This window comes from Chaetodon auriga, chromosome 16 (genome assembly GCF_051107435.1).
Source record: "Chaetodon auriga isolate fChaAug3 chromosome 16, fChaAug3.hap1, whole genome shotgun sequence".
NCBI classification, from domain to species: Eukaryota; Metazoa; Chordata; class Actinopteri; order Chaetodontiformes; family Chaetodontidae; genus Chaetodon; species Chaetodon auriga.
This window is the reverse complement of record NC_135089.1, coordinates 21,944,193-21,967,557: the sequence shown is the minus strand read 5'-3', so window position 1 is coordinate 21,967,557 and position 23,365 is coordinate 21,944,193. Positions and strand designations below refer to the sequence as shown.

The 23,365-nt window shown below is 43.0% G+C and overlaps 1 protein-coding gene across 2 annotated transcripts; it reads left to right on the top strand.

Annotated features, from left to right (window-relative positions):
* The first annotated feature begins 1,145 nt into the window (after positions 1–1,145).
* Positions 1,146–23,255, top strand: gna13b (guanine nucleotide binding protein (G protein), alpha 13b). 2 transcript variants are annotated; one of them, XR_013078317.1, is made up of 6 exons: positions 1,146–1,433; positions 10,588–10,817; positions 12,938–12,988; positions 14,070–14,270; positions 15,106–19,078; positions 23,246–23,255. XR_013078317.1 is itself a non-coding variant. In XM_076752560.1 (5 exons), the coding sequence occupies exons 1-5, from the start codon at positions 1,151–1,153 to the stop codon at positions 15,475–15,477; spliced, it is 1,137 nt and encodes a 378-aa protein (XP_076608675.1). In that variant the 5' UTR covers positions 1,146–1,150; the 3' UTR covers positions 15,478–20,449. The 2 variants fall into 2 exon arrangements, 1 of the variants encoding a protein (XP_076608675.1); XM_076752560.1 differs by lacking the exon at positions 23,246–23,255 and having other exon boundaries at positions 15,106–20,449.
* The last annotated feature ends 110 nt before the right edge of the window (positions 23,256–23,365 follow it).

Sequence of the window (23,365 nt, the reverse complement as noted above, 5' to 3'; positions counted from 1 at the left end):
TTATGGCCACTTCACTGTAAAACCATAAAACAAAACATATAGAAAACAACATGTATTAATTAATGAGCTGCTATGGGTTACTGTGATGTAATGAGCAACTGTGTCTCAAGTGGTTTGTGCAACTTTTTGAATTTATTTTCAACCACTAATTAAAACCACAAACCAAACCTGTGTCCAGGTAGCATCTACAACCTTAAAATAAATTAAGATTTAGTATCATTATTATTCTAATATTGGCCCAAACAGGTTAATCTGGCCATGAAGTCATGAGCTAGTATAACAACACTATCTTTTTATTTTATCCTTCCTTTTTTTTTTTAATCAGTCTGTGTATTTACCTCCACACAGCACAGTCTAGTGCAGAAGTTGTTTTAAAATATCCATCTGAACCAGAAAAACGCTGAGAGATGTGCTACAGGAATCTGTGCGACCCGCCCAAACATTGAAGCGTGGGCGCGCTCACTTCTGTCACATCGTGAGCGCGCTTCGCCCGCCACTGTACCTCTCACTTGTGCTGCGTTCAAGTATTGGAAAAAAAATGGGATTCATGTTGGAGCTCGCACACCACGCCTTCTAATCATGCATGTGGGCGACTAAAAGAGGCTCTTATGTAGACTTATGATATGCTAAACACACACGATTTTATGAGTTTTTTTTAACGTCTTAATAAATAACAATAAATTCCCAGGAATAGGTTGACCTGATTTTTTGTTAATTATTTTGGTATGTATATGTAGAGTGAAGCCAGTTTGCCATTCAACTGCCCTGGTAGGTTATTGCAGAGAATAGAGCTCGGTGGGCAAAGCCTCGACCACCAAAAGAGTTTACTAAATCAAGTTACCAGCACACGTTATGTAGGAGTGTGGTCAGAATTCAGTTTATTAGAGAAATCAATGTCTTTTGCTTGAAAACAAACTTGCCAGGCAGGATTTACCAGTGGAATCCAGTGAATAAACATTTGTTGGCGAACTTTAGAAGGTTCTATTTCAATTCCGTATTTACGGATTTGATTTCGGTGGTTAAACTGCATTGAAAATGACAGTGGGAAGTTGAGGTGTAAGGGGAAATTCCAACGACATATAAACGCAACAGCGGACTGGGGTGAGCTCAGCCCTCCTCGCTGGTCTGTATCGATGAAGTTGTTTCAAAGATGGCGGATTTCCTGCCGTCCCGCTCCGTCTTATCTGTATGTTTCCCTAACTGTCTCCTCACAAGCGGTGAGGTAGAACAGTTGCGGAAATCTAAAGAGATAGATAAGTGTATTAATCGAGATAAAACTTATGTAAAAAGGCTAGTAAAGATCTTATTACTTGGAGCAGGCGAGAGCGGCAAGTCCACTTTCCTCAAGCAGATGCGCATTATCCATGGGCAGGACTTCGATCAGAAGGCCAAAGAAGAATTCAGAGCCACGATTTTTAGTAATGTTATAAAAGGTAAGGCTACACTTTTCATCCCTTGTAGTTGATATGTTGAAGCTGGCTTGTTTGGACCCCTGTATTGGTCACCTTCTTTCGGATGTAAATAGCATTGAGTGGGAAGTTGGTCACCACGCTAGCTGCTGCTGAACTGAGGGGCACTTTTCTGTGTTCGACAAAGCTAGTGAGGTTAGCTGGTGAACGACCAAGAAACGCCCATGTTGTTTGTGTTTGTCTACATGGTGGGACAGACGGGGACGGCGGCGCGTGCCGTGGGCTTCGGCGTTTATTCAGAGCCTCTCAGAGACAATTCATTTTCTTCTTTCTGGATGTTTAGTAACACTCAGTGAGTGGTTTGACATTGTCCTGGTGTTTTCCTCATGGCTGCTGTTAGCACTGAAGCGTGCCGCTCTGTCTTGCACGGAGAGAACATGACACCAGGATCCTGTGAAAAATGTGATTGTTTACTGTAAACTTGTCTGTCATCAGATGAGACCATGGACGGCCCTTTCTTACTGAACGACAACGCGACTGAACACTGCGAACCTCCTCTTAAAGTCCATTTCCAAATGAATCTGCACCCTCAGTGTGATACCTGAGGAGTGTTGAAGAGAGCCATTCATCAGCTTAATATGTGCTGAAATATAAAAGGTGTTTTTTGAGTTTAAATTCACTTAGCTGGCCTGAGTTGTGTTACAGTACAGATGGAGGGTTGCTTAGTAGTTTCGTCTGTCATCTAAAAGTTACAGAATCACTTCACTTAACTCGTAGCCCTGCTACAGCTTTACAGTCTGTAACACTTCATTAATGAGCCATTGAAGCTGCACATGGCTTCAGGGTGCACCCACAACAATGCACATGTTGCATTATGGGATAGCTGACTTTTGGTTTTTTACCCAGTTTATTGTGGAGGGAAATCACCTCCACACACTTCAGCTGTTGCCTAAAAGAGGTCAACCAAAGATAACCAAAGTCAACCTGAGCTGTGTTACAGAAATGACTTCACATCATGTGTGTGTTGCGGATTTTTTCTTTAGACATTGACTCTGAGAATACATGAGTGGTTGGTCTGTCACTGTCACAGCACCAATTCTCCTCTTAGAATATCAGCAACACAGCAAACAGCATTGATTACCTCTTCTTATGTGAGCAATAAGGTCCTGCTGCTGGCTGCCTGTTCACATCACAATGTAAAACTGATAAGTTATTGAAAATGTCTAAAACATAGGCGTGCTGCCAGCTTCCTGTGGCTGCTCGGCACTAAATGGCAGACACGATTGTCTTTGCAAAGAGCTTTACTGTGAAAATCAACTAGAGGAAGTGCTGAGTTTGTGTTAAAACTCCCCTAAAAGTGCTGCTATGCTCACTCGTTTCTGTGTTTTTGCTCATGCTTCAGTGATATTATTTTTAACTCCACAGCACTGTGATGACCCTTGATTTGATATAGTCTATGCAGTGTTCTACATCAGTCAGTTCAATATGCTGCAGCTGCTGATATTTGACTGATGTCAGGTCCACATTAGGATTAATCCACAGGATTATTATGAAAATCATAGCTGCTAATTTGTTGCCTCTTGGTGAAATTCACTGCTCTTTGAATGAATAACATGGCACCCTCATCATGATTCATGTAGATCCACCTGGGCAGACACATAAGACGTAATTACACCCTCAAATTGTGCTAGAACCCTTCTTCCCGGCATATTAAAGAAATGCAGCAGAGGAGTGAGGGAGCGACAGAGATAGGTGTCCTGTCCCACATAGTGTGTGACTGTGGACATAAGGGACACTGAATGACCACTGTTCAGTGTTGCATTGACAATGGTAGCTTGGTAGGTTAATCTGGCCGGTTAGCTCTGGTAGTCAGAGCTAACTGGCCATGAGAGGCTACAGCCAGACTCTCTGTTTCTCCCGGAAAAACAGGGAATCTGGTGGAGCTTTGACATCACTAGAAGCAAAATTGTAACCCCTTGAGAGTTCAGCATACAAGACAACCTTTCCTGTGACGTCTCTGTTTCCAAACGTTCAAATCCAGCTAATTTTGAGCAGAATGCTCCTAAAATAGTATCAAGATATTTCAGGGCATTTTTGCAAAAATTGTATTCTTGATCTTTTGACAAAAATACTGAAATAGGGAGTGAGTTTCGACTCACAGTAGCTTTTGAGCTCTCCTCACATGATTTTTGGCAAAAAAAAAAAAATTATTCGTGCTCCTCTTTAAAGCTAGACCCTGCTTGACTGAATGTAGTGTTGCTTTCGTCAATGTAAATTATGACTAAATATTGTTGTCAATGAACCTTTATCACGTGACGAAAACGAGACGAGACACAACCTAAATGTTGATCTTGTGACGATAACTGTAATTAAATATATAATGCAGTATTGTTGACGAATAAAAATGAGACTAAATGTGGTTTACAAAATAAAAACTCTGCCAAAATGTCTCTTCATTTTCGTTGACTAAAACGAGATGAGACGAAATGTGATAATGTTATTTCGTCTCGTTTAGTCGCGTTGTTTTTATTATCTTGCAGTATTTCTGCTTCCTGCGTCTCACTTCAGAGGCTGCATCAGGTTGCACTGCACAGTCGAAGGCGACGTCGCTTCCTCAATCCCCACTCGTATTATTTAGAAGATGCAGCTGCATCTGGATGGACCTTTTTGATGAAGTTTCCTTCCACTCAAAATCATGTTTTTTCTTCTTGTTCATACAGTTGAATGCTTGAGTTTCTCAGTGCAAGACCAGAGTTTGACACTACAAAACTATTTCCACATTCATCTGCTAAAAGTTCTTTTCTGTGCTCATTGAAAATCGGGTTTTAAGGAGGTGAGAATGCGAGTGTGATTTGCGACACCACAAATAGTAGCGATGTGGCTTTCAGTTGTGAGAGCTGTCCGGTGGTCAGAGCTAGCTTGTCTGCCCTGGTTAGGTTGACTTTTAGCCCACCCTTCTTCTTTTCAAAGTGTTTTTTAATGCGTTGGGTTAGGGTAGCGTAGCTCTCGATGGTGTGACATACTCTGCTGCAAACTAGATCTTTGAATCCCTCACCCTCTACTCACTGATTGGCAGTGTATCGGTCTGTCATGAGGCACACCAGCTGGGTGATGGCCTCAACTGTTCACTGTTAACATCCGTAAATGAATCTGTTTTCAGTTGCTGTAACTTGAAATCTAGTTGTTTAACTGTTCTTCTGCCTCAGTAATATAACCTTGTGTAAAGTGAGCATAACTTCTCCAGCTGTGTTTGGTCCAGCAGCAGTGGTGGCATGCTGAAAGTGGTTCATCACAAAGCAAAGTCACCCTCTTGTACGAAGGCCTGGAAAACTGATGGCAACCATGGTTCCATCTGTACAAGTATCTGTCATGACTTCATGTTTTTTTGACTTTTCCAGCTATTTCCCCCAATTTCTTTGAATTTGGAAAATGAATTTGTTTGAATTTTTCCAGATTCTGTTTTATTTTTCCCAAATTCCACATTTTCCATCTCAATTTTTGTGAATATTATGTTGGTATATAATATTATGATGAATAAAATGTCAACAATTCAATAAGAAAATCTTAAAAATGTAGTACATTCCAGTGCATTTGATGTAGCACTGCACTGCACTGTTTTTATCAAACAGATCTTGTGCAGGACAGCCTCCACACAGCTCAAACACACCGCAGGCTCCTTCATGTTCAGGCAAAGCTCCTCCATGTTTACGATGCTTGCCTTGAAATGGACGTAGCGTTTGAATTTTTTTCCAAACCTAACTTCCCCCAACCCGCCCCATCCACCAGACCTTGTACATGGCAAGTAAGGAACAAAACAAGAGGCACATTAACATGAGCAGAGCACATGCAAACCTATGGACTGTGAGGCTCAGTCATTTTAACCCTTCTGATTTATTTCTCCACATGTGCTTTGAGTGAGGTGCAAGTTGGAAGTCTGTTGGTGAGAGCATATTGAATCATCATGAAGTGTCACCAACCATTTTTCCATCATAGTTTATGGACTATATACTAGGCGTGCCAATGAGTATTCTCAGTTCAAATATATAATCAAATAGTTGAAAAAAGCAGACACTGGATTGTGAAAATTAATATTCTGTTGTGGGAAAAAGCTGCTGTCCTCATGTGAGCCTGGGCCATGGCACTGAATGCACTGCATGATGGATGGCAACAGGCCGCTCCTCATAGGTAAAACCTGGAGGCTGTAGTGGAACTGGGCGTGAATAGTTTTTCTCATAGGCTAATTGTAGGTAAAGTGTAATAAAAAAAAAACATAAGTAGCGATGAAAGAGTATATCTAATAAAAATGAAAACATATTGGCCTAACCTGGTGGCACACAGTTGACTTAAAATTACGATTCACATCCAGCCCTGGAATGGCATGATTTACTGTTTATCTGCCAATTGTTGACACCCCCCCCTTCTATATAAGACAGATATCTTTGTGACAGAACCACACGTGTCCACTTATTGACTCCTAATTTGGTGAGATTTAGTCAAGCTTGGAGTTAGACTTAATTTTAAAATGTTGAGGGACAACAGTGCAGAGTTAGTCTGGACCCATCATCTGTGCCAGCCTGAGCTCAGAGGTGATTGGCTCGACACAGTGTGAGGTGAATAACAATAAGGCAATGGCTTACCAGAGAGAGGAGCTTCTGTTTGTGCTTCCATGATGTCACAGGGGTTGTGGGGGGGGGGCACAGTTGTGCGTAAACTCCCTTTGATTGAGCGCAAAGAGGGAAGTGTGATGTGTGAGGCTGGAAAGGCTTGCTCAGCTTCAGTTGGAGGTAACGGACGCTTGACGTGGTTAAACTGAAAAGGAAACTGTTCGTGTCATTTCAGTATTTGTTAAATCAATGTGGTGGGGGGAGTTTTGCTCACACACAGGGGAATCAGCAGTGGCGTCTGTCTGTGACGCACTATGGACATGCTGCTTACATGTGTAATTTTGTGTTGTAGCAGAGGAGTTAAAAAAAGGTGCACGCTGTCATTAGATGACGCCTCTTAATTTGTTATGCTGTAACAAGATCATCCGTCACGGTGAGAGTGAAAAACAAAACCCTGTGATCGATGAGCCTATCCCACATGTGACCATGGACACAAAATCAGAAACTGTCAGTAAGAAAGAAAGAAAAACGTCAGTGTGGAAAGAGAGCAGAGGGTCTAATGATCTGACTTGTGTTGACTCCTCTGGCAGTTCTTATGCAGACTTGTAGTTGTCTTGTAAATTAGTGCCAGTTGACAATTATGACTGAAAAGACAATCACTGTTTTCTGATACCCTGCCAATTTTAAAACGAAACGCAAAACATATTTCTGAAAAATCCCGTGAATCTGCTTGTTCCTTTTTTAAATGTCTGTTTCACATTCAAAACTGTAATACAATCTAGCCTCAGTCCTGCTCCCACCAGCCACTGTAAATTGGTACTTTGACCGATCTGATGGCCTCAGCTGTCACTGTGAGATTACATTGCAGCCCGCTTTGTGGCTGCTGGCTGCAGCACTCTCGATCAATACTGAATTGAAGTTGTTGTCTCCGTTAGTCGCTCAGACACAAAAACATAGGAAAATAGGGTCCATAATCAGATAATAAGTGAACGGAATTCCGCCCGTCTGCGTGCACTGGATCACCAGTCAACCACAGGTCAAACACTTCCTGCCAAAAAATAGGCAAGGGAAGGCAAATTTATTTGTATAGCACAATTCATACACCAGGCAATTCAAAGTGCTTTACAGAAGCATAAAAATACATTAAAATCATACATTTCAAAGAAAGAAAGAAAGAAAGAGATTAGAAGAGAATAGACTGTAAATAGTCTCTTGTATGTTTCTCTCAAAGGTTTGTGTTGTCTTTGATGGTTTATGGTTCAATGCAGCGTTAAGTTCATGCTCTTACATTTAAACCGTTCACTCAAACACTCAGCATCAAAGGAGAACTGCATGAAGAGGATGTGAACTGAGTTGTATAATAGAGACAACTTCCTACTGTGCCTCTGTGCTGCACCTCCCACTTGTTTCATGTTTTTGTTGGTGTATAGTGAAAATATCACAGCTGGCCAGGTGATGCACATGTGCATGATTTCCTGAAGTGAGGAACAGTGCAGCGCTGACAAAAAAAAACAAAACACCCCAGTTACATAATGAAAAGATGCAGATCAGCATCCTACAGACATGTTAGTCATAGGGGTGATCTAAGATGCTGATCATGAACCGCGATGCCCCTGCATCGCACCCGGTGGGGATGTTTTGTCTGGCCAGCAGTGCAAAGATGAGAGGTGTTTAATGTATATGAATATGATTCAGAGAAAGGCTGCAGATCCAGAGCTTTGACAAACAGGAAGAAGATAATGTTTGGCATTTTTGCTTGCTAAATGACTTTTTGTTGATTTCAAGTTGATTGACAATTACCTGCCTAAGCTCTATTTGCCTTAATGTGAGATGAGGCAGTAGTCATTGCATTTGACTTGGACTAAATATGCTGATGTTCATATTTGTTCCATATCTCGGCACATCTCCACAGTGTTTTGGAAAATCAGATTTACTGAATGTACTGGGGTCTGCTTTCTTTATCTGCTTTGTGTGCTTGCTGATGCCAAAATAACACATTATTTTCTGGCTCCGGGAGTGTAATGACTGACTGACTGACTGATATTATTAGTATAACAAAGTATGAGCTGAATCTGTGGCTTCCCTTTGCTTTGCAGAGCTTTATAGTGAGTTTCAGCTCATTGTTTCTCCAGCCCGAAACTTTACTGTTTTAGTACACTCTCACTGCTCCCAGTGTCATTTTCAGCCACAGCAGGCAGTTTTCAGAGAAAAAACTCTAAAAATATAGCAGATCATTTAGCAACTGAAGAGCAAGACAGAGCTGAAAGAGAGTCAATATCAGACATACATTCATCAGCTGGACACAGACACAACTCCAAGTGAATGATAATGTTGCTCTGTGACTGCTGGAATGTAAACAGACAACTGTTGTCCAACCATATCATTGAAAAAGGTAATATGTCAATATTATACTCACAACTTGTTTCTGCACCGCCCAGGTGGGCAATAAAATCAGTTGTTGCAGCTTTAACGTGAACTCAGGACAGTTTTTTATGATCCACTTTTACAGTCTTGAAATCCTGATTGTTACTATTGTGCTACGATGAAATTCTGAGAACAAATCAAACCAGAAGCATCTAAATATATTTTTGATCAAATCCTTAATCATCATTATCAAGTACTGTGTTTCAAGGCAGCCCCTTGCTTCTTGCTGCATGTCGGTATGAATCATTGGTTTGGTCTGGCATCCTGTTGTCTGTCCCTAGCTGTGAAAGGAAAAAGTGTTTGACGGCTCATGTGCTGTCCAGTCCAAAGCAAAGACAGGAAAGCTGCATCTCTCTGCAAAAGAACTGAAGATATGCATGCAGGCTCAAAACACTCATCCTTGAGCTGTCAGCTCACACACACACACACACACACACACACACACACACACACACACGTCCTGCACACAGCTGGATTAACCCACATGTTGGGGACGGCCAAGGAATACAGCGCATTGTCAGAGCAGGCCTGTTTGGAGGGGTGAAGCAGAGTTCACAGAGCAGCAGTGTAAACTCCTGGTCTCAGCTCGCTGCTCATCTCTGCTCACTGGTGGTCAGACGTTTGCGCTCAACCTAAATGAACTTTTTGTTGCCGTTTATCAGTATTTCACTGGATTTCATGTGTAGTTTCATTGTTTGTGATATAGAAATGGAATATTTTGATGTCTGGGCAGCTTTGTCTTTGAGAAATAACTATGTGTGTTGTCATATGCTGCAGTATCATATTCAGGGTGTCTCCCAGTGAAGTGGTTAATGGAGGTGGTAAGTGCCCCTACCTTGATGCAGACTGTTGTGATTGTGACTGTGATTATCAAACTAGTGTGGACTATGTATCAGGTGTACCAATGAATATTCTAAATTCATAAATCTAATCGAATTGTTAAAAAAAGCAGACATTGGATTGTGAAAATCCAATCAGTCACTTGATTGGGGTGCTGGGCTTCACTTTTCCCTCCATCTAAACACTCGGGAAGTTTCGTTTTTTGCAATGTGCAGCTCTGATTGGTTACTGTGAAGCCAGCGTTCCATGTGGTCAGTCACCTGCAGCGCTGAATCAGACAGATTTCGACATATCTTATTTTGTTTCGGTGGGGAAGTTTTTTCCAGTCAAAGGCTATTTCAATTTTTAAAGCATCTGTTTAGGGCCACTTATAGAAGCCTTAAATCCCACAAACCTGTAACGCAATGGCTGGTTCTGCTTCTCTTTGGCAAGCCGTCCGATGTTAGATGGTAGTGATGATGATGATGATGATGATGATGATGATGATGGTACTCTCAGCTGATTTTTCAGGTTTGGGTCAATCAGTCTTGAGCAGAACTGAGTCTGTGTGAGTCAGCTTTGAAGAGAACTGCTCACAGTCTTGGTTGTCCCAAACAAAGACACAAAAAGTTGTAGCAAATATGTTAAATTCCTTTTGTACACTTTTCATGTGGTGAAACCTCTCACCTAATGCCCAAAGGGAGTTTTCACACTCAGCAGCATTTTCAGAGGTCATAGCAGCAGCTTTTCTTCTTTCAGAGAAGGAAAATGCAGCGTTTCCTCTTTCCAGTTGCACTTGTCACAGCTTTAATTTAGCTACAAATAATATCTGATGATTGATGCTTAGTGTATGTGTGCCCTTGGTAATAAACATTTAATGTTTCCATTATTCAGTTTCTAAATGTCTCACATGACAACTGAGCTGTTGTCTCATTGTCGGGACTCACTGAGAATTTGGGGACTTAAATATGGGGTCATGGGCTGGAAAAGATTGAGAAATCCTGCAGTAATCCTGTTATAATCTGCCTTAGCCTTTGGTTAGTTTGGAAGCATGTATGGTGTTCAGTCTGTATGTGCTTCAACATCCATATTGTCGAATTCTAAGTGTTTGCATGTGATGTGTATGCCCAGTGATTTGCTATAATTGCACAGATTGTTGGTAATGTTACTCTCATGTGAATGCACCACCATCAGGATACCACTGAATCTACAGAATGTTGGCAAAGACAGGGCTCCTCCAATGGTACTATGGCGCACGTGTACAGAAAGAAGATGATCATAAACACACTGCGAGAGTACAATCCTGACATGTGTTTTTTTTCCTGCTCAAGGTGTTCGAGTGTTGGTGGATGCTAGAGAGAAGCTACAAATCCCATGGGGCAATCCGTCCAACCAGCAGCACGGAGACACCATGATGGCATTCGACACCCGGGCGGCAATGGCCCACGGTCATGGCATGGTGGAACATAAAGTTTTCCAGCATTACCTGCCATCCATCCGGGCCCTGTGGGCTGATGAGGGCATCCAGAATGCTTATGACCGCCGGCGAGAGTTCCAGCTGGTGAGTAAGAGGGTTATTCAGAGTCTGCACTGTGATGCACACAGAATTTGGTTCTGGTGTTGTGTATTGATTTAGCTATCTGACGTATGGACTGTATGAAATTTCCTTACATCCCCACTTCAGTGATAGTTGCATCGTTCCACATCCATAAAGCCTATTTTTGCCTTTTTTATTTATATGAGACGGGGGATGTCCAGTGATTCTGAGTATTCTGAGGGGCGTTCAGTGTACAGAAGAGCATTGACAGTAGCAGATAAAGACTCTTCCTCACAGTTGATGGAGCAGAGCTGCAGCTGCTGAGCGCACACAGATGGACACAGACAAGCTAATGAAGGGCTGCTTCTCTCCCTGCTCTCTATCCGTCTGCCTCCCACACCCTTCCTTCCTCCATCTCTCTCATGGCTCACCACAAGTTTAGATTGTGGTTTAACAGCATCTTGCTGACAGGAAAATGATTTGTGAGTGTCCTGCAGGGAAATTAGCTCACCAAGCATCTGTTTGGAGGAGCTGAGATTCAGTTAGTCTTTCTAATGTCATTCTGTTACTACAGATATTATCATTCTGTGGTGTTGTTGTTTATAAGCTTTCCTCCAAATGCCACTTCTCCTACTGATTTCTTGTGTTTCCAACAATAGCATTCTATTGACCTTTTTATTTAAACATGTCATGTTATGGCCTGTAGAAGGAAGGAATGAATGCATTTGATATTACCAAAGTCACCATGGTTTCTTCCTCACTGAGCAAACACACAATTGCAGCTTCTGCCAGCAAGCATTCACATGAGGGACGCCAATACGACTGTACCAGTGTAGTTAATGAGGCATATTGTGCAAAAATAATATCATATCAGGATATTACTGAGATTGCAAACTCATATTGTGTTCACATCACAACTGTGTAACCTTGCTGATGTCTCCTGGAGGAATTGGTTGCAAATTTGGCAGTGAGTTGATGTGTAGTAAGTATTCCATATATATGGTCATATTTACCTTGAGAAAAATACCTGAGCTGCTACGTCAAAAAAAACAGACCACACACACTATCATCTGGTATGGGTGAGCTATATGGCTCTGAAATTCTATCACAAAGTTTGTGTTTTTGTAAAGCAGTCAACACCTGACTGACAATCAAATAAAAATGTAAGCAACTGATTTTAGTATTATTATTTAAATTTGTCCTTATTATCCATCAATGTATATCAATGCAGTCTATTCACTGTTAAACGTTTTTGCCTGAAAATGACTTGAATGATGAATTGATTGTCAAAGTTGCAGAGTAGATGTCATTTCAATGGATGAATCACTCGTTTCCACTCTAAAAACCTGCCCACATGCTGATTTGCTCTTCTCTGCAGGTGTGGGGACTGTTTTCTCTCACATTCCCACCTGATTGTCATTGACTGGGCCATTTTTCCAACTTCTCCTTGTCTAGAAGGGTTTTTTTTCCCCCTGATGTTCCGATGTGCTGCTCTTTCAATTACAGTGCAGCAAACACACAATGCAGTCACAGAGCTGAAACTCCTGCCACGTCTCACCATGTTTGCTCACTAGTTGGCAGTGTATGTGGCTTTGTCGTGTGATGGACTCGTAGATCCTCTCCTCTCTCTCTCTGTGAAGGTTAATGTTATCCAACAAAACCAAAGCTGTTACTTTCACTTTCAGCCATTTCTGTTACTACTGAGACTGGTCCGTTGTCAGATACGTTAACATGTCGCAGCTTATTTTTATCACATGAACATAGACACTGAAGTATAATGAAAATGGCTAAACATTTGTCGCTGGTTCCAGCTTGTCAAATGTAAATGTTTTCTGGTTTTCTTAATCCTCTTTGATAAGTAACCTGAACATCTTTGCATTTGCACTGTTGTAACATTCTCACACATTTCCACCTGACTGTGACAGATGTCAAACTGCATGTACAGTATTTACTGTAACACAGCTCTGCACATATAGAGCAGCCATAGTGAGTGTGTTTTTCCGCTTGGCGGTGGTGAGGAAGTGCTGTCACGTGAAAAAGTCATGTTGATGTAGCTTGATGAGTTAGAAACACGTGAAATATGACATTAAAGGAGATCAAATTCAGAAAGTCACATTCTCTTTCCCTCTCTCTCTTTCTCTCAGGGGGAGTCAGTCAAGTATTTCCTGGACAATTTGGAAAAGCTCGGTCAGTCGGTAAGTCCCGCCCTCTGCACAGGCTCTGCGAATCACATATCCCCAGCAGACAGGATGGCAGATGGGTGTGATAGCACACAGCTAGTTTGTTGAAAAGAGAAGTGAAACCATTGTCTTCCTGTCCACAGTCAGGTCTCCAACTGGTTTGTTCCAGTGTGCACACACTATATTAAGCACTAAGCTAAGCAAATGTTTCCCTGTTCACTGTGTGTCATCTCCACCCATCCTCCTATTGGTCAATCAGTGGCTTTTCTAAGAAACGGGTCATAATTCTAAACAGAAGTAGTTGTCAACAGTCATCTCTATGGGAATATTCAGCTAGAAATGTCAGGGCCAGTGCTTCCTGATACTTGGATGTGCCGAAAAGTGGTTCTTTTACATAAATACACTAATAATAATAATAATATTTATTGGTAAAGAAAACCGACAAACCTGATACTAAGACACGTCCCAGAAAATGAACTCAAGTCACTGCAACAGCTGAGACTTTAAGGTGAATTTGATGTTGTGCTTCCTAAGATAAGTAGCCTAGAAAACCTTATTGGAGGGCTTTCTCAGGGCTGGATTTCTGCCTTATGATGGCTCAGTAGCTGGTGCTCTTTTCCTGCTGTGTGTGAACACACATGTCCACTAAGAGCACTGAGGGAGTGTGTTTGGAAAAAGGGGGATCTGGGAAAATATCCGTTATTTGTGAATGTGTTTGTGTGTGGGCATGCACACACCAGCACGGTCTGTGTCAGCGGTGAGTCATCACCCCTGGAATGTTAGGAATTTGGATCTGGTGTAGCCAGAGCACAGTCGCACACACACACACACACACACACACACACACACAAACACACACACAAACACACACACACAGTTTATATCAGGAACTCAACGATGTGTGTTTCTTTCTGTAACTGTTCACGGATTGTGTGTGTGGTTTGAAATATTTGAAATGTTGTCTTGAAAATATAAATCAAGAAAACTTGAAGATGCTTGACGCAGCTTAGACACAGCATATTAGGTGTGATGCATATCTTCAGTGAAATCTGCAAAAATCAGTCTAAAATAATAAGAATTGTGATCATGCCTGCAGGACTACCTCCCCAGCCAACAGGACATCCTCCTGGCCAGAAAGCCCACGAAGGGCATCCACGAGTACGACTTCGAGATCAAGAACGTGCCGTTCAAGATGGTGGACGTGGGCGGCCAGCGCTCCGAGAGGCGGCGCTGGTTTGAATGCTTTGACTCAGTCACCTCCATCCTCTTCCTCGTTTCCTCGTCTGAATACGACCAGGTGAGTCAGCCAGAGTCCCCGCAGTGCAATGAGGCCACGCCACTGGGCACAGAGCTCCTGAATGTCACCCAATGGATGTCAGTATATTCCACAGACCAACGTCTCAGAGGAATCAGATCATTAAATTCAAATCATCTAATCGTCATGGTTTTCCAGATATGGTGGAACCACAAACAGGAAACACACATAAGGGACTTTACAGCCCTTTTCCACTGCAGGGCCTTAAATGTGACCTCGTGCGTAACTTTCAGCCTTCTCAGGTTCTGCTTTTGTTACCACTGTTCTCTACCTGAGTTCCAAGAACTGAACTTTAGCTTTGTTCATGAGGTCATACAAATGCTAGTTTCAGGTCCTTTCATGCCAAACATGATTTGTCCCAGACACAACAACAGTAATCATCATCTGACTGCTGCATCTGCATCGAGCGTGACAGCCAATATTTAAAAAAAGAACAGTGGAGAAGTTGATGGTGTCACTGCTGCCTTTTTAATGACGCACCACCAAAACACTGTGGCTTGTACAGTACAGTGAAAATACAAAGAAGATCCTTGTAATGATGATTCACAAGGTTTGAAAGTGTTCACTTCATTTTTATTAAACTTTTCGTTTAATAACAAAAATAGGGAGTTTTGTAGTAAAAAGATTGTAACTGGAAGATATCTGATTGATTTGTATAACTCAGACTGCAGAAACATATGAACGTTCTCTTCATCTGTGATGAGACAGCTTTGTAATGGTTGAAAAGCCGTTTTAAATGAAGCTGCTGCTCATACCAGACACACACTGTCCCAGTCACCTTTGACACCAACACACGTCTGCGCTCTGTCTCCTCCAGGTGCTGATGGAGGACCGGCAGACCAACCGGCTCAGCGAGTCCCTCAACATCTTTGAGACCATCGTCAACAACCGGGTATTCAGCAACGTCTCCATCATCCTGTTCCTGAACAAGACGGACCTGCTAGAGGAGAAGGTGAAGCAGGTGTCCATCAAAGACTACTTCCCCGAGTTCTCGGGCGACCCCACGAGCCTGGCAGATGTCCAGCGCTTCCTGGTGGAATGCTTTCGCAAAAAGCGCCGCGAGCAGCAGCAGAAGCCGCTGTACCACCACTTCACCACGGCCATCAACACTGAGAACATCCGGCTGGTGTTCCGAGACGTCAAGGACACCATCCTTCATGACAACCTCAAGCAGCTAATGCTGCAGTGAGGGGACTGACCAGGAGGAGGAGGAGGGATGGGTGGAGGAAAACCTTCCCCGCCACCTGCCCGTAAGGGGATTGGATAGCGTCCCTCCACCCCTGCATCCTCTGTCCTTGACATTGACCCGCTCCTCACCTTTGAACTTTGACTGTGTATTAAAGGCACCACTACTACCGCCATTCCCCCACGCTTGCTCTCTGCCTTAATGAGCTTGTTCACTGTGACTTATGACAGCCGCCTTTGGCTCAGAGCCCCAGCCGCCCTGTGACCCTTGAAACCACTGTAAATGACCTCTGACCCCCACTCTCTGCCCACTCTCTGCCCCGTCCACACTGTGCAGTGGACCTCCCTCACATCTTTTACGCTATTTCCTCTCTGTGTTGCTCTAATTCACATCTACACACTTTCTGTCTCTTCTATGCTGCTCTGACCACTGTTGCTAGGGAGGGAGAGGGGGAGGGGCTTGTTTTAAATTGTTACTGTGTAGCTGTCAGAGGTGCCTGCAGGCGCCGGCGACACGGCGACTGTTGCCAGGTGTTGCCTTCCTTTTAGAACCGCTTTTGTTTTGTCTCTGGTTTGACATCTGTTCTCCACTCGTGCTTGGTGATGACATCACTTGGCCGTGGCGGGGATTTCCTCTTTGGGAAGTGGAACAGGAATGAACAGGGCTAACACGCACACGCACACGCGCGCGCACACACACACACACACACACACACACACACACACACACACACACACAGATAGGAATTCCTGTTCTGACGTCCACTTAATTCTAGTTTTCTAATCATTTTGATCCTTTTTCTAATATATGAATATACTGTATGTACCTATGCATTTTTCTTTAACTTATATTTTATGGGGGTTTATACTTTGTGGATTTGTGACTGCTGATGGACTCTGTTACAGTTAATGAAAGGGGAGGGGGGTGGGTAAGAGAGCACAGACACAAACACATAAACCACTTGTAGAAGTGATACACCGTGCTATAAGGCTAGCTAGTGCAGGGGAAGAGTGACACGTTGTATTTTACTGTTTCTCAGGGCACATTGTGAACCACTCCTTTATGATTTGAAGCCAACCAGAACTCTAATGCCTCTGCCCTTCCACATGAGTCCAGTGACAGATTTGATGGTGTCTTTTGTCTGGAAATGGTAGCAGAGAAGACTCCTTGTGATTTAAAAGCAAGACTTTGGCCGTCTTCAACCAGGACTGGATTTTACTGTCTGGACAGACAGACCCACTGACCCCATTTACACCTGGTAGAACATGTGGTCTGTATCTTCACGCTCTATCTGCGTAGTGAATTCTGCATTTACACCTGGTGTTAATAACCTTGTTGTTCTGCCCACATCATGAATCTCTATATGTACATAAATGTCAAAGCACCTGACGCAAATTGGAACCAAAGGTACACTGAGTCAGAACATCTAGGAGGCCAAGACCGACCCTCTGGGCCAGGACCCTCAAAGGAGTCCCACCTCCACAGACTGTGATAACATTTCCTTTGCTAAATAACATAATATAGATACAGATTACATCAGCATCGGGCCATAATACGCTCCTGTTTAACATTTCTTATTCTTGCTTGCTTTCTTGCGTTTTTATCTCATGGGACAAAAAGTCTACTCCAAATCCCCGTAATGAGAGAGAAAGATGGCCATGAAACGTACTCATTATCCTGTATGTATGTGGTGGCTGACTGCAGCTGCTTGTCTGCACAGCCCCTGTGTCAGCAGTGCAACCGAGCAGTAAAAACAGTGTGGTCACAGGAAAGTGAAACCATGGACATGTTCACTGTCTGCACTGCACAGCTGCATTTCAGAGCTCAAAGACGCATCTCTTCAATCCTGCTGAATCGATCATTCCAAAAAACGTGTAAGATTAACAGAGACCCAGCACGTTCTAAAAAAAACACCAAATGTGTCATGCTGAATTCTAGGTAATGTCCAAAAAAGAAGCGTGAACGCATCGTGCCTTTGGTGGGAAAGTGTCCTCCAGTGTAATCATTATGTAGCTTTGAACGGTCGTGACAGTTGTACACTGTACAGTACAGTGATGGGTGATGTAGTCCAGGTTGAAAATGGCCAAATTCACACTGAAGCCCTGTGGAATCTCACATCCAACCTGGCAGATTTCATCTGTCCCAGAGAGACGAGGAGGCTCGTGAACACCTGAAGTGTTCTGTATTATAGCAGAAGTGACGAGGTGGCTCAGCCTTTATGTCGTCTCAGATCATTCTTATCTTCTCAAAGGTACCTGTTAGTGCTGTCCGTCTCCCCGTTCCATGCATCCTAAGTTCAGTCAAAAGGGATAAAGCCAGCCTGTGTGTCACAGATGAACCCGCTGGCTGCTCTTGTCGTCACGGTTATGTCCACTTCACATTGTTCTTTAAACTCCTCTCATGTCTGATGTATCAGTATGTATTTCTCACACAGCCTCATTCTCATTCCTAACAGCAGTTGTAACCTTCCACACACATTTGTATGTTTGACCATGAGTGTTATTTTATGGTGTTGTAAGGTGTTACTCAGTTACTCAGCTTCTTCCAGATGTGTTGAGCCCATGAACAGCACGAGTGGCTCCGCTGGTCCCTGCTAACACTCGAGCAAACATAGAAGGATCGTCATCCAGTGCTAAAAGTGATAAACACACGTTTCATTGAGCTCTTACATCTCCCCACCTTCCCCTGACTCCCACCCTCTCTGACAGGTCATCTGCTCTTGATCAAACTAATACCTGATCTAAGAACTGGAGCTCCAATCCAGTGACTGGACCAATGATGTGAAAGTGGCTGTGTGTTTTTAAAACGTCTTACCAGTGCGGTGACAAGTTTTAGCTCCGTAGCTACAAATCGTTTCTACTTTATATGTTCGGGGATGTTTTGTTAATGGATGATACAAATCGATGATGATCAGTGTAGCACTTCCTGTAGCCCCGTGTCACTGGGCGTGTGTGTTAGCATGGAGCGGTGAAGTCACATGGCTGATTTCAGTGTGCGTGTTCCCAACCCTAAAAGAGGAAGTTGACCAACTGGGACTGTCTACCAAACATGCTCAGAGCTCATCAAACTGCAGAGCCAGTCAGTCTGAATGTGGATGAAGCTGCCTCTGTGTGTCTGTGAGTGTGTGTGTGTATGTGAGACACAAACCCAGTGTTGTCTGCTCAGACAACCTACAGCCCAGCAGAGGCCTCTCTGTCTGGATGCAGACTGTTGTGTCGTGTAATCACTTCAGGCCTGAAGAAAGCCTGTTGTTCGATGCACGCACACACACACACACACACACACACACACACACACACACACACACACACACACACACACACACACACACACAAACGCACCATGAAGTCACAGCAGAGTGGGTGTGTACGCTGAGCCTTTGTCCACGCTGAACAAACTTGGTTTTGATTATTAGAGCACAGACAGCGTAGTGTCCCGCAGTGCAGAGCAGATGCTGTTAGACCGCCGCCTCTTGAACAGACCCTCTGTGATGTCATAGTCCACCATGTTTTAACGTCAGGGCCCCACGGTCCGGCCGGCCCCTCAGTTAACTTGGGGCCTGCGCCAAAAAGAAGCCGCATCCTTCCAAAGCACTTTTCCAGCTGTCATTCAGAGGATGATAGAGGAAGAAGGAAGAACACAGTGATGAGATTTACTCAGATTATAAAGAAAAAAGATTAGATAAGAATAGTAGTCCAGGAAAAGAATATCCAGAGATTAAAACACAAGTTCATTTTAAACTCTATGCTTTCAACTACATCTCACAGCCTTCTTCAGCGGTTGGAGCGACCTCAGGTCGTCGTTCGGGTGGAACATCAAAGACCAAAGTGACACCTGAGCCGGCTCCAGTCACTGATCAAGACCTGGAAATGTGTTTGGAAGCTACCAAAAGCTAGCACGTGTTCATGGGAGTGCAGACGATTCTCTTGAGATTGAACTCTTGATTTCTAAGCCAACCTCAGACCTCAGACCTCACTCATTTTCCCAAATCTCAGAGTTCTGACTGGTTTTTATGTCCACGCGGCCCTGATGCGATGCCTGTCCACTGACACGTTTTCACAGTCCACGCTGGAAGGCAGTGAAAAGCCTTCTCCACCTCACAGCTTCGACACATCACTCATACAAACAGCACACGCTTTTGGACAAAGAATTCATCGGGTTGCACCTAGTTGTTTGCACGAAAAGTGACCTGAGACAGACGTTCTCTGTCCTGTTGAACTGTGGCCCTCACTCACATGTTCACCATCTGCCTTCCGGCCCCCACATGGATCTGTCACCAGATAGCAGGGGGCCACGGGGAGAAGAATGCTAGTGTTCAGTGCCGTCATGCTCATCTGATGGGGATCAGTTTCTCTGATCTGGGAACAGGCAAAAACTGGTTTTAGCCAAGAGGCCTTGTTTATTCTCTACTCCCAAAGCTCCACTTCGAGTAGTGTCTTACTCCTGATGAACCAGATCCTCGTTTTTCTAAGACTCTGCCTTCGACTTTGCCTTCTGAAATGTCTTATCCTGGTTTTGTACACTGCCTCCTGTGTATGTTCTGTGAATCTCGTGGTGACTGTAACAGTGTGAGACTCGAGCTGTTGTTTTTTCTGGTTGAATATTGAGTGTGTTTAGTCCAAACTATGCCACAGCACTGCTCCACAGCCACGGTTTGGTATCACGTTGTGTTGAAAATAATCATGATCGGACTGACCGATGATTCTCTTAATGCCAGTGTCTTCTTTAATCACGTCAGGAAAACATCTGCCAAATATACTGATGTTTAGTGCCTCCTTTTCCGAGCTCTGCCTCTACTGTCCAGTCCTGTTAACAAAGGTTTTATACTGTGTTTTAGGTTTTTTTGATGCCACAGGCAGTATCCAATAAGACATTTCTCAACCCAGTTTTTTTTATGTTTCAGATAGACAAGCTTTCAATGTACAGTCTAACTTATGCTGTCTTACCCTTCTACTCTCCTAAATAAATCCAACTGTTTTTTAAAAATCCAGTCTCATTGAATCTGCTTTGCACAGAGTACGTGGATCTTTTAGGCAGACCTGTTGAACTGCTGTTTTGGTCCATCGTTGTAATGTGCTTCACTTTAGAGCTGCAGCAACTAACGGATTCGTTCATCACCAGATTCATTTGCAGCTATTTGGATCATCCATTATAGTTTTAGTCATTTTTCAAAGAAAAGGGTTCTCTGGTTCAAGCTCCTGCAGTTTAAGACTTCACAGTTTTACTCTGTTTTCCTTCATTCATTGAAAAGTGAGGGACTGTTGGTCACTGTTGTCACTGATGAATTAGGGGACAGTTAGTCTTTTTATATCTTCTGATATTTAGCAGATGAGAGATGGATGGAGAACTAGTGCAGATCAGCCCAGATTAACTTTATGTGTATGGAGTGGAAACACTCTTAGGGCAGATACATTTCCATGCTGATCCAGCATCCACCTATTGACTAACAACAACTGCAACATCTGGGCCAGGTGGAATGTATGACAGACATCATGTCATCCAGGCAGCCAGCAGAGCTGTTATCCCCTCTGCACATCCAAGTAACAGGAAGATTATTAATCATGTTGGATCTCTTGACATTCTGTGAGGCAAAACTGGCTCTGAAATCTTAAAAAAAGACTTTTTCCTGCTTCTGTCAGTCACAACATGTATTCATATCAGGCCCTGTTCCAAGCTTGGGGAAAGAAGTCACGTCAGAGAATGTCTGTCCCAGTCAGGAATCCAACGCCCCTCTTCCCCCTCTTCATCACATTCTCCAGAGACCCAACATCCCCCCTCCCAACAATCACCAATCTCTTAGTTAAAGGACATCGATAAACTTTCAACACTGAAGCTCAGCCGAACTGGTTAAACAACAATAACCGCAGACATCATCACTCAGGCGTCCATCAGGATTGGGACAGATGTCACGCTGCTTCCATAAACATGCCGGTGACCTGAAACAGCTGGTGGCAATGTCACACACATCGCACCAATCACAGACCATCTGGCACCTGCTGCAGTCAGTATCCTATCACAGAATTCTTTTATGTCAATTAAGTAGTTATTATTATTGTTATAGTCGTAGTATGTTGTAAGAAAGAAAGAAAGAAAGAAAGGCTTCTCTTGTGCTTTCAATTTTAACATTTTTAAACAGACATGAAGAAAACATCAGAGGACCTTCACTGAAAAACTGATCAAAACCCCAAAATATCTAAAGAAACAGATCATTTTTAAAGTTTGTGCTTTATTTTTCAGTGCCAGTTAATGTTTGCTTTTCCCTTTGTGTTTGTTTGTGTACATAATAAATCATATATATAGAATATATGTCTCTCTTTATTTGTATAGTACTTTTCATATTAACATTTACTGTGTGTGTGTTCGATAGATAAATAAAAACATACATTCAGTCACATTCTGCCTCTGAATGAAGAGTTAATATCTAAGTTGTCATGAACACTGTTGTGCTCGTCTGGCAGAGCTCATAGAATAAAGCTGTGACAGATGATGCAGCTGTGCCTCACGTCATCGCTTTAAACTGACAGATGTGAAACATGCATGTCTCGGTTTGCCTGTTACTCTCCAGCATGATTTCCTGACAGCCAAAAACACAAAGTGATCTGTGTCCTGCTGCTTTTTGCAGCTCTGGGCTGGATCTCTGCAGACTCTATTTGTTTGTCAGTGTTTTAATACTTACATTCATGTAGGGATGCATCATGCCTGCACATTTGTGACAACATGAGGGTAAAGCTCATCATCGGCCATAATGTTTAGACTCAAATCATAAATGATACATATTTAGTAGCTTTTGGAATTGAAATGTATTCTCAGTGATCATTGTTGTAGAAACCTCAATGACATTTTTAAGGCAGACTGAATATCCACCAATCATCTGCTGTCAGGGTGTTAGAGACACCGCTGCTGTTCAGCCAGTAGAGAACGCTGTTCTAATACTTTTTGCAGCATTGACCCAGAGGCTGAGAGAGCCTCCAGTTAATCAGCAGCTGCAGCCCTGTAAACTGTAGAGTTTAGTTCAGTTCTCCACTCAAGCACTGCTATGACCAGTGTGTGCTCATGCTCACACATGAAGGGCAGCCACAGGAAACGTTTCTTCTTACCTTGAATGTCAGAATGTTTCAAGTACTAAAGTCCCCCGGTTTTCCTTCTCTGCTGACTCTGGGAGAGCTCTTACTGTGAACAGATTTACATGATTTGAGCATACAAACCGTCAGCATGCAGCTTCCCAAACTTCACATCTTCCAGCTCGCACTGAAATGCAATCATGCGTTTGCATGTTTGCATTTCAAAGTGACGCTGATACTGAAGATGATCATCAGTGTGTTTTCTGCTACAGTGTCTGGAAAACATTGCACAAAATGTGTCTGAAGTAGGCTTCAGTGAGCTTGATTATGTCAGCTGGTACTTCACTTCCAGAGGAGTCCAGAGGACTGACAAACAAGCAGTCAACAACCACCTGAAGCTCAGTATCCGCAGAACCAATGAGCTTGAGGATCTGACCAAATGTGAAGTATGGACACAGTCTCCTGTGTTTTCCTGAGTTATGGCTTTGAATCATGAGAGTGAAGTTGACCTTTTGGATATGTCATCATTTTACCCAATTAGACATTTCCGTTCAACTTTGTCATAATTATTGTATTAAGTCTTGAAAAAAGTGTGTTTTTAATCAAAATGTTTTTGATTTGACACAAAATGTCTGAAATGTTGACCATTGAAGTTCATCCTCACCTTCATAGGACCTAAAATATGAAGTGCTTACTTTTTTTTCCCCCAGAGCTTTCAACATCTCACAAGCTTCATTTATGAAATGTTGCAATACAGGTACAAATTCCACACATATGCAACTGAATGTTTCCAAATCAATCCCTCATCTGAATTTACAGAACTGTCTACC

Bases quoted from the DNA above. Each gene is read 5' to 3' on its own strand.
- gna13b (XM_076752560.1), top strand. From the start codon at position 1,151: ATGGCGGATTTCCTGCCGTCCCGCTCCGTCTTATCTGTATGTTTCCCT. The intron at 10,818-12,937 runs GTGAGTAAGAGG...TCTTTCTCTCAG, and splicing joins GCCGGCGAGAGTTCCAGCTG to GGGGAGTCAGTCAAGTATTT. The intron at 14,271-15,105 runs GTGAGTCAGCCA...TGTCTCCTCCAG, and splicing joins CCTCGTCTGAATACGACCAG to GTGCTGATGGAGGACCGGCA.